Consider the following 11,826-nt stretch of genomic DNA (forward strand, 5'->3'; position numbering starts at 1 on the left):
GGCTGCAGCACATCGCACCTTCATGACCTCTGACCCTGGGTGACCGGGCACCCCCTGACCCCATTACTGGCCACAATGGGGGCTCCACCATCCTGCTGTACGACCCCTGGGGGGTGACCCCGGACCTGCACCCTCCGGACCATCATGGCATTGGGCGGTACTGGCAGCCTTCACCGGGGAGTCAGCCGCAGGAGCTGAACTCCTATTTGCTCAGCCTTCCGCAAACAGCTCTGTCAATTATTAATAAGGAAAGCGAGACCTGAGGGAGAAGAGGAGGAGGAGGAGGAGGAGGAGGAGGAAGAAGAGCCGAGGATCAGGACGGGTGAGGTGCCAGGGGAGACAGCCGGACGGCAGGGGGGCACACCATGAGCCCCCGCCACCATTCATGAGAAGACCCCCACAGGAGGAGACAGGAGCATGGCTGCTACAGGTACAGGGAGAGTGCAAGCTCCTGGGCCCAGCTGGCAGCAGGGGGGCAGGGAGAGCAGCTGGCAGCAGGGGGGCAGGGAGAGTGCAAGCTCTTGGGCCCAGCTGGCAGCAGGGGGGCAGGGAGAGCAGCTGGCAGCAGGGGGGCAGGGAGAGTGTAAGCTCCTGGGCCCAGCTGGCAGCAGGGGGGCAGGGAGAGTGTAAGCTCCTGGGCCCAGCTGGCAGCAGGGGGGCAGGGAGAGTGCAAGCTCTTGGGCCCAGCTGGCAGCAGGGGGGCAGGGAGAGCAGCTGGCAGCAGGGGGGCAGGGAGAGTGCAAGCTCCTGGGCCCAGCTGGCAGCAGGGGGGCAGGGAGAGCAGCTGGCAGCAGGGGGGCAGGGAGAGCAGCTGGCAGCAGGGGGGCAGGGAGAGCAGCTGGCAGCAGGGGGGCAGGGAGAGCAGCTGGCAGCAGGGGGGCAGGGAGAGCAGCTGGCAGCAGGGGGGCAGGGAGAGCAGCTGGCAGCAGGGGGGCAGGGAGAGTGTAAGCTCCTGGGCCCAGCTGGCAGCAGGGGGCAGGGGACACATTGTACTGACTTCTATCCGACAGCCATGGGGGGCTGTAATCACGGCTCTGCAGAGGTTAGAGAACTACAACTCCCAGCAGACCATGGGGAAAATCTGTAACAGTGTGCAGGGTCCTGACATGTGACCGGAGGTGACAACCATAAATGTATACATACAATGTAATATAGATAGAGGGAAAGAGGTGACAACCATAACCCCATAGATAAAATGTAATAGAGAGAGAGGGGACGATGTGACAACCATAACCCTATAGATACAATGTGATAGAGGGGAAAAGGTGACAACCATAACCCTATAGATACAATGTGATAGAGATAGAGGGGCAGAGGCGACAACCATAACCTAATAGATATAATGTGAAAGAGGGGCAGAGGTGACAACCATAACCCTATAGATATAATGTGATAGAGGGAAAGGAGTGAAAACCATAACCCTATAGTTACAATGTAATAGAGGGGCAGAGGTGACAACCATAACCTTATAGATATAATGTGATAGAGGGAAAGGAGTGACAACCATAACCCTATAGATACAATGTGATAGAGGGGCAGAGGTGACAACCATAACCTTATAGATAAAATGTAATAGAGAGGGGACGAGGTGACAACCATAACTGTATAGATACAATTTGATAGAGGGAAAGAGGTGACAACCATAACCTTATAGATATAATATGATAGAGGGGCAGAGGTGACAACCATAACCTTATAGATATAATGTGATAGAGGGAAAGGAGTGACAACCATAACCCTATAGATACAATGTGATAGAGGGGCAGAGGTGACAACCATAACCTTATAGATACAATGTATGGACCTGATATAGATAGAGAGGCAGAGGTGACAACCATAACCTGGAAGACTTATAATGTGAGATAGCAGAGGTGACAGTGTACGGGGAGGTGACAACCACTTTGTTATTACTGAGGTCAGAGCCCCTCCCTCCCATGTGACCGGCAGCCATAACTGAACATGAAATCCTGTACAGGAAAGTTTATTCTCTATGGGGAAGCAACCAATCACAGCTCAAAATCACAGTTATATACAAGTATAAGATAGGGGGTGGGCGGTAATATACAGGGATATGATAGGGGGGTGGTCGGTAATATACAGGAATATGATGGGGGTGGGGGTGGTCGGTAATATACAGGGATATGAGGGGGGTGTCTGTAATATACAAGGATAAGATAGGGGGGTGGTCGGTAATATACAGGGATATGATGGGGGGTGGTCGGTAATATACAGGGATATGATGGAGGGTGGTCGGTAATATACAGGGATATGATAGGGGGTGGTCGGTAATATACAGGGATATGATGGGGGTGGCCGGTAATATACAGGGATATGATGGGGGTGGCCGGTATTATACAGGGATATGATGGGGGGGTGGTCGGTAATATACAGGGATATGATGGGGGTGGCCGGTATTATACAGGGATATGATGGGGGGGGGGTCGGTAATATACAGGGATATGATGGGGGTGGCCGGTATTATACAGGGATATGATGGGGGGGTGGTCGGTAATATACAGGGATATGATGGGGGTGGCCGGTATTATACAGGGATATGATGGGGGGGTGGTCGGTAATATACAGGGATATGATGGGGGTGGCCGGTATTATAAAGGGATATGATGGGGGGGTGGTCGGTAATATACAGGGATATGATGGGGGTGGCCGGTATTATACAGGGATATGATGGGGGGGTGGTCGGTAATATACAGGGATATGATGGGGGTGGCCGGTATTATACAGGGATATGATGGGGGTGGCCGGTATTATACAGGGATATGATGGGGGGGGGTGGTCGGTAATATACAGGGATATGATGGGGGTGGCCGGTATTATACAGGAATATGATGGGGGGGTGGTCGGTAATATACAGGGATATGATAGGGGGTGGTCGGTAATATACAGGGATATGATGGGGGTGGTCGGTAATATACAGGGATATGATGGGGGTGGCCGGTATTATACAGGGATATGATGGGGGGGTGGCCGGTATTATACAGGGATATGATGGGGGGGGGGGGTGGTCGGTAATATACACGGATTTCCTCCTGTGACACTTTATAACCGTCAGTAAATTATCGGAGATTATAGCGGATTAGAGGGGGAGACCAGGAGACTAATCCCGGGAGTGTACAGTGCTGTATATACACTGGCAGCTCCTGGATATAGACGCCATCATCCATATGATAGAGATATAGTCGCCACCCCCGGCGTCCCCTGATCCTTCCGGAATCACCGTGAATGTTTATACAAACAGCAGCCAGAACCTGATCAGTAAGAGCAAAGGTAGCGGCATAGAAAGTGACCGCCACCACACAAAGGTTACAGGGGCACTGTCACTTTAAATAAACCCCTGAGCGGTTGTTGTCTGGGTGCAGGGAGAAGCGCAGATAGAGGCTTCTCTCCCTGACAGTCTCTATTATAAGTGAGTGAACCCCCACCCATCAATCAAAGGACAAAGCAGCCATACATGTGATACTTCTCACAGCGGAGGGTTTGGTACAGTTTTATCAAATTCAGACAATGCTCTGTGAGCTAAAAAAGCCATAGACTTCTCTCCCCTGATCTGATTGGCCTTTAGACTAATGCTCTGTGAGCTGATGTATCTGAGCTTACAGAGCATTGTCTGGAGCTGATGTATCTGAGCTCACGGAGCATTGCCTGGAGCTAATGTATCTGAGCTCACGGAGCATTGCCTGGAGCTAATGTATCTGAGCTCACGGAGCATTGCCTGGAGCTGATGTATCTGAGCTCACGGAGCATTGTCTGGAGCTGATGTGTCTGAGCTCACGGAGCATTGTCTGGAGCTGTTGTGTCTGAGCTCGCAGAGCATTGTCTGGAGCTGATGTGTCTGAGCTCGCAGAACATTGTCTGGAGCTGATGTGTCTGAGCTCGCAGAGCATTGTCTGGAGCTGATGTGTCTGAGCTCGCAGAACATTGTCTGGAGCTGATGTGTCTGAGCTCGCAGAGCATTGTCTGGAGCTGATGTGTCTGAGCTCGCAGAGCATTGTCTGGAGCTGATGTGTCTGAGCTCGCAGAGCATTGTCTGGAGCTGATGTGTCTGAGCTCGCGGAGCATTGTCTGGAGCTGATGTATCTGAGCTCACAGAGCATTGCCTGGAGTTAATGTATCTGAGCTCACGGAGCATTGCCTGGAGCTGATGTATCTGAGCTCACGGAGCATTGCCTGGAGCTGATGTATCTGAGCTCACGGAGCATTGTCTGGAGCTGATGTATCTAAGCTCACGGAGCATTGTCTGGAGCTGATGTATCTGAGCTCACGGAGCATTGTCTGGAGCTGATGTGTCTGAGCTCACGGAGCATTGTCTGGAGCTGATGTGTCTGAGCTCGCAGAACATTGTCTGGAGCTGATGTGTCTGAGCTCGCAGAGCATTGTCTGGAGCTGATGTGTCTGAGCTCGCAGAGCATTGTCTGGAGCTGATGTGTCTGAGCTTGCAGAGCATTGTCTGGAGCTGATGTGTCTGAGCTCGCAGAGCATTGTCTGAAGCTGATGTGTCTGAGCTCACAGAGCATTGTCTGGAGTTGATGTATTGGTAGCAGACTGTATTCATGCCCCCCTTCACCTGTTGCAGTTGGTTTAATCACTGTCCCCCCTAATTTATTTAGGATCTGCAGAAATGGAGTTTCCCATCCGAGAGGAGGAGGAGGAGAGGAGCAGCGCCACGGCAGAGACGAGCCAAAGAGCCAACACTTCTGGGAACGTCCAATCCCTCGTGCATCCCAAGAATACGGCCCAGGAGCCTAAAGGGATAGAGAACACAGGATTTGTTGGGGACCCCCCGCCTTATTCCCCCCCGGATCCTAAGATCGCTCATCTGCTGTATCCAAACTACCCGGCAAACTTCTCAGGGAACATGCCCGTCTACTACCAGTCTGGAGCCACCATGCCCAGCGTGTACACCCCGCCGAACCTGCCGCCAGGATCCTACCCATACATCATAGTAAGGCCAAAACTCTGCTGTTCAGGTTATTCTTAGGTCTATCTGATCCTGGGAAAGCTGGGTGATCACCAAACCAGTCATCACCCAACTTTACCAGGATCCTAAGAGGATCTGTGCCTCTCCAGCTGCTGCAAAACTACAACTCCCATCATGTATTGCAGCAGCTGGGGAGCCAGGCACTCACCTGGCATTCTACATTAAAGGGATTGTTTACCAAAAAATGTTTTCATTTAAATCAACTGTTTTTTTGTAATTTACTTCTATTAAAAATCTGAGGTCTTCCAATACTTATCAGCTGCTGTATGTCCTGCAGGAAGTGGTGTATTCTCTCCAGTCTGACACAGTGCTCTCTGCTGCCACCTCTGTCCATGTCAGGAACTGTCCAGAGCAGCAGCAAATCCCCATAGAAAACCTCTCCTGCTGTGGACAGTTCCTGACATGGACAGAGGGGGCAGCAGAGAACACTGTGTCAGACTGGAGACAATAAACCACTTCCTGCAGGACATACAGCAGCTGATAAGTACTGGAAATACTAGAGATTTTTTTAATAGAAGTAAATTACAAATCTGTATAACTTTCTGGCACCAGAATTGAAAGAAAAAATGTTTAACCCCATTAATGGCCACTCCCCAGAGAGGAGCCTATGCCGTTGTGCTGCACTTTGGAACATGAAGGGTTAACCACACAGCTCCTCAGAGATACAGTAGTAATAGGATCTTGGAGACGGCTGGTTCCATCTCCTCGTCCTGGGAGGGCCTTGAATTATTGATGCCCCCCCCCCCACTAAGCTGTGCAGAGCTCGGCCTCATTGATCTCCATGATAGTTTGGTGCGGCGCCCCCACTATGTCCGCCCTTGTGCTATTACCCATGTCACCATTGCTCCCCCGCAGAATGACAGCTCCCTGGGGATGCCGCTACCTCCGCCGCCGGAAGCCAGGACCAAGGACTACATGGTGGAGTCGGTGCTGGTTACGTTCTTCTGCTGCTTCTTGACGGGGATCATCGCGGTGGTCTACTCCCATGAGGTAAGACTATAGTGGTCTCACCTGACTTAAAGGGGAACTCCATATTCATTGGGATCAGTCTGAAAGTTAGAGCATGCCACTGTATAGGTGTCCTCACAGGAAACAGAGCATGACCACAAGAGTCAGTAGTGGAAAAGCCCTTTAAAACCATGGCGGCCGGCTGCTCCGCCAACTCCGATGCCAAGCAAATCACAGACCAGATGTAAATTATTCAGAGCGGAAAAAGCAAACGTGGCAGGCGGGCGAGAGGCCGGAGGAATAGTGTATACCATGTAATATTAATGGGGTAAATGGGATGCGGGATGTTAACCCTATGCTGGACAGGACACAGCACTGTGTAGCTCCCGTCTACATGTGGAAACTGCCCACAAGCTGCTGTTGATGGATCTGATGTGGATTGTTATTGGATGCTTCATGGCATCCTGCTATCGACCTAATCTCCACCCCGCAAGCATGGAAGATGGAAAAGGGGGCATCCCCAATTAGATAACGCACCGCTACTTTCCTGTACAAACAGCGCCACCCCTGCCCTCAGGTTGTGTGTGGTATTACACCAGCTCTATTCACTTGAGTGGAACAGAGCTGCCAAACCCCCACCCTGAGGACAAGAGTGGGCTGTTACTGGAAGGAAGCGGCCATGTTTTCCTAAGGGCCCTATTCCACCGGACGATTATCGTTTGCATAATCGTTAACAATTAACGATCTCAAACGACCGCTATTGCGAAAGACCTGAAAACGTTCACTCATTTCCATGGAACGATAATCGTTACTTATGATCGTAATTGCGATCGTTTTTTCTTCGCTATTCGCTATTGCGTTCGTATCTATTGCGAACGACCGAATGATGTCTTATTCAATGCGAACGAGCAACGATAAAAATAGGTCCAGGTCTTATAAAGCGATCAACGATTTCTCGTTCGGTCGTTAATCGTTAACTGCATTTCAACCGAACGATTATCGTTTAGATTCGAACGATTTAACGATAATCTGAATGATAATCGTCCGGTGGAATAGGGCCCTAAGCCTGGACAATCCCTTTAAACAGCATTTCTTTGGTCATATATGTACTAATGAGACATGATGGCGGCCCTCTACCTGCTGTAAGACCACGACTCCCATGTGCAGACGTCATTATTGGTGTAGTAGATGAACCATGTGACCCACCTGTTTCCTCCGCAGACGCGGTCGGCGCTGGGCAGAGGCGACATCCTGCAGGCTCAGGAGTCCTCCCGTAAGGCTCGCTCCCTGGTCCTCTTCAGCCTCCTCTTCGGAGTCTTCATCTCCATCAGTTGGATCATCTACGTGGTGGTGACCATCTTCTTATGATGGAGAAGACATTGCTATGGACTGCAAACCTTCGACAGAAACCAAATATCACAGCTCGCCCCGCTGACCCCCCCGGCAGGATGATTGCCGCTCCTCATCACCCCCCATGTCTATATGTAGATAACAATAAATACCATGTATCTTTTTTAAATTAATTTTTTTTTTTCTCAATTTCCTCAAACTGCGAGACACCAGCTCTAAGGCCGAGGTCACACTGTCAGGATTTTCCCACGTTACGCAGTTTTGTCAGCAGTTTTCGGCTGCACAATTTTAACCCATTAATGACATAGAAAAGCTAAATCCTATAGTTATTAGTGAAAAGGCTGCGGTAAAACGTCATGTTGTGATGGCAGAGCCTGCGCCACTACAGCTCAGCTACATCACAGTGCCAGGAAAAGCTATTATTGTTTGCTATATCCTGCAAGTCTGTGTGGACCTAACACTGCTCACAGCTGGGGGTCTGTTACAGTTGCATCCAGTCTTGATGGCTCAGGTTAAACTAGGCCTGTGTGGACCTAACACTGCTCACAGCTGGGGGTTTGTTACAGTTGCATCCAGTCTTGATGGCTCAGGTTAAACTAGGCCTGGCCGATTAATCCAATTCATTTGCTCAGAATTCCAGAACTTATTTGATTTTTATTGAAAATCGTAAATTTAATTAAAAAAAAAAAAATGACTGACCTGTAGGGGGCCTCCAGCCTGAACAGAAGTCTGAGCGGCCCGATGTGGCAGTCTGCTCCTCCTGCAGGTCAGCGTGCCCCCTGCTTGTTAGAGGTAATACTACTACTCCCACTCCTGACACTAATAATCCCAATACTACTGCTACTACTCCCAGTATCCCCCCCTTATCTTTTATTACCACACTCCTCAGCCACTAGGCCTCTACTACTACACCCATCAGAATTATATTAAAAAAAAAAAAAATTAATATTTCATCCTTTGGTTATATCGCCCAGCCCTAGTTTTATACTGAATTGGTGTTTGCTACAATGTGACATGTATCAGTCTGGAATCCATAGAGTGTTGTCTAAACTGAAGATGTAACAACCCTGAGCTGTGTGAAGTCTTATACATCTTCAGGATTAACCCCTGTGACTGCTCTGTGTGTACTCAGCCAGCAGAGCGCAGCACCTTCAATGCTCTGTGTGTACTCAGCCAGCAAAGCGCAGCACCTTCAATGCTCTGTGTGTACTCAGCCAGCAAAGCGCAGCACCTTCAATGCTGTGTGTACTCAGCCAGCAGAGCGCAGGACCTTCAATGCTCTGTGTGTACTCAGCCAGCAGAGCGCAGGACCTTCAATGCTGTGTGTACTCAGCCAGCAGAGCGCAGGACCTTCAATGCTCTGTGTGTACTCAGCCAGCAGAGCGCAGGACCTTCAATGCTCTGTGTGTACTCAGCCAGCAGAGCGCAGGACCTTCAATGCTGTGTGTACTCAGCCAGCAGAGCGCAGGACCTTCAATGCTCTGTGTGTACTCAGCCAGCAGAGCGCAGCACCTTCAATGCTGTGTGTACCCAGCCAGCAAAGCGCAGCACCTTCAATGCTCTGTGTGTACTCAGCCAGCAAAGCGCAGCACCTTCAATGCTGTGTGTACTCAGCCAGCAGAGCGCAGGACCTTCAATGCTCTGTGTGTACTCAGCCAGCAGAGCGCAGGACCTTCAATGCTCTGTGTGTACTCAGCCAGCAAAGCGCAGCACCTTCAATGCTGTGTGTACTCAGCCAGCAGAGCGCAGGACCTTCAATGCTCTGTGTGTACTCAGCCAGCAGAGCGCAGGACCTTCAATGCTGTGTGTACTCAGCCAGCAGAGCGCAGGACCTTCAATGCTGTGTGTACTCAGCCAGCAGAGCGCAGGACCTTCAATGCTCTGTGTGTACTCAGCCAGCAGAGCGCAGGACCTTCAATGCTGTGTGTACTCAGCCAGCAGAGCGCAGGACCTTCAATGCTCTGTGTGTACTCAGCCAGCAGAGCGCAGCACCTTCAATGCTGTGTGTACCCAGCCAGCAAAGCGCAGCACCTTCAATGCGGTGTGTACTCAGCCAGCAGAGCGCAGGACCTTCAATGCTCTGTGTGTACCCAGCCAGCAGAGCGCAGGACCTTCAATGCTCTGTGTGTACTCAGCCAGCAGAGCGCAGGACCTTCAATGCTCTGTGTGTACTCAGCCAGCAAAGCGCAGCACCTTCAATGCTGTGTGTACTCAGCCAGCAGAGCGCAGGACCTTCAATGCTCTGTGTGTACTCAGCCAGCAGAGCGCAGCACCTTCAATGCTCTGTGTGTACTCCAATGCCAATGGAGCACAGCACCTTCCTCATAGTTTTCGCTCCGCTTGCTGTCAGTGGATGGAGGCGCTCTTATGGACTATGGGATGCATAGACTGTAACAATCAGCTGTAAGTAGTATTAGGTCTCGGTCCCATTAATCTGGATAGGACCGTGTGTGCTGCATATATTACAGTCCGTCCCATCAGTACAGCGTGTGGCCACCTTCATTCACTGACAGGAAACAGAGAAACGAGAGATGACAACATTCCAGAACTTTCTGCATTGCTGTTTGGTGTGAATTCATCTCGCAGAATCCATGTTACTGCACAAACAATCCCAGCCAGATGAATGGACAGAACATGTACCTGTCACTCTGAGGCCTTTTATACCTCCGCCTCCTCGTGTACAGAACTCGCTGACGCTCAGGACGTTCTCGCAGCAGCTGTGTCTGTACACTGTGGAAGCTTTAGAAGAATAATGTGTGTGAATGTACACAGCGCCACCATGTGAACAAGACATGAACTGCAGCACCAGGGCCTCTGTACAATGGAAACTTACTTGTTGGGGAGACATATCCCAGCAGCATCAACAATTTCTATGTGATAGAGATGAGATTCCACCATCACGTCCCTCCTGCACTTCATAGTGATGCTCGGTAGCTGTCACATTGGGGAGTTCATGCACTGTAGACTAAGGTTATACTGGAGAACCATAGGGCGGTACAATGCGTCCTATTGAATTTGGACTTGCAGGGTAGGGGAGGTGCCTTACAGAAACCTTATACATCTAGCTGCCGACACGCTAATGGGGGGGCAGCCATGTCCCATGTGCATGGATGTAACTGCAGAGACTCCTGATAGGAAGCAGAAGTGTGAGCGGCCTATAGACCACTAGGACACAGTACAGAGAGCATACTTGCCTGCTGTGCACTGCCGCCCTCCTAATACTATAGAGAGGCACAAAATTTCCCTGGAAAACTGAATCAGACTGGATGTGACTACTCAGGACGGCAATAGCCAGAAGTGACGGTGACCCCCGACCCCAAGCCTCTCTCCATACACTGCTGACAACATGGCAGGTTGCAGACATTGGGAACATGTCCCCAGCTACAACCCTTTATTCACGTATCTGTGGCACTACAACCCCCAGCATGTCACCACCTCAATGAGGAGGAAAATAAGTCAATTTCATTTTATTTAAATTAACAATTCTGAAGTTTGGGGGGAGATTTTGCAGCCCCCCCTCCTCTCCCGGTGGGGCCACATGACAGGACGGCTGCACGGAGACTCCAGTGAAGAACAAAGACGTTTAAAACATTTATTTGAGCTCCTGTGAGCCGGGCCCCACTGCCTCCTGGGTAATGTCACGTCAGTTTTCCTCTATGTACAGTACACGCTCAGTCTCTGTATACTTGTCATGCAACAGCATAAAAAAAATATAATAATAATAATACATATCATCACATGGCGATGGCGGCGGTGCCTCCCCCTACAACAGAACACTGATATTTACAGGAGCGGCTCGCTGCTGCCCTCTGCTGGGGGAGCAGGGGAAAACAAGAGTCCACAATAAACCAAACTTCTTGGCAAAAAAAAAAAAAAAAAAAGGACTAGAACTTTGGCTTCCTCGTCCGGTCAGCCGAGTCCCTGAAACCACAGGACGTTGTCCAACATGTCTGACCTTCCACGGATGTGTAAACGGATGGCACACAGTTTGGCCTCTTGGGATGATGGTAAGTTACGGTAAGACACGAGACAGCGGCAGGCAGGGCCGACCGCGTCATCGGGAGGTGTCAGTGACGGTAAACATGACGAATGAGCCCTCCCTCCCCTCCCCCACCAGTCTCGGCAATCTCCCCCTTCAGTCGGAGATCTCCCACAGGCAGTGTCCGGCCGGGCGGCCTCGCCCGCTCTCCTTACTTTAGGTTTTCTCGTCTCTTTCTGTCTTTCGCCTGGTGATGTTGCGAGGTTTGATTTTCAGCGACAGCTCCCATAAGGCCTCCTCAGCCAGGTGGTCGCTGAAGTCATTGAAGAAGGAGATGATGTCATCGTTCCGGCGGATATCGTAATGACTGCGGAAAGGAAAAAAACATTGTATTAAAGGGAAAACCAAAGAGGAGCGACATCACTATGTAAGGGCTTATACACACTGTATTCCACAGCTGCTGAGGGTTTGTCACCATCACATACAGGTTACAGTGAAGAGAACTGGTAACAATGGGGCAGTGCAGGTAACAGTCTATGACACTGTCTGGAGA

At 50.5% G+C, this 11,826-nt stretch overlaps 2 protein-coding genes across 4 annotated transcripts in view; one reads left to right on the forward strand and one right to left on the reverse strand.

The window, feature by feature from the left end:
- The first annotated feature begins 275 nt into the window (after positions 1–275).
- PRRT1B (proline rich transmembrane protein 1B) lies at positions 276–7,467 on the forward strand. Its single transcript, XM_069985941.1, has 4 exons — positions 276–430; positions 4,626–4,960; positions 5,852–5,986; positions 7,166–7,467. Exons 1-4 carry the CDS (start codon positions 418–420, stop codon positions 7,310–7,312), a joined length of 630 nt encoding a protein of 209 aa, XP_069842042.1. The 5' UTR covers positions 276–417; the 3' UTR covers positions 7,313–7,467.
- Positions 7,468–10,872: 3,405 nt separating this feature from the next.
- RAPGEF1 (Rap guanine nucleotide exchange factor 1) overlaps positions 10,873–11,826 on the reverse strand; it is a 53,097-nt gene continuing 52,143 nt past the window's right edge. For all 3 annotated transcript variants that reach the window (XM_069943572.1, XM_069943571.1, XM_069943570.1), the window contains one exon: positions 10,873–11,640. In XM_069943572.1, the coding sequence (XP_069799673.1) occupies positions 11,490–11,640 (151 nt within the window). In that variant the 3' untranslated portion in view covers positions 10,873–11,489. The remainder of the gene's footprint in view (positions 11,641–11,826) is intronic.

The sequence above is a fragment of the Dendropsophus ebraccatus genome, chromosome 10, assembly GCF_027789765.1.
Source record: "Dendropsophus ebraccatus isolate aDenEbr1 chromosome 10, aDenEbr1.pat, whole genome shotgun sequence".
In the NCBI taxonomy this organism is placed as follows: domain Eukaryota; kingdom Metazoa; phylum Chordata; class Amphibia; order Anura; family Hylidae; genus Dendropsophus; species Dendropsophus ebraccatus.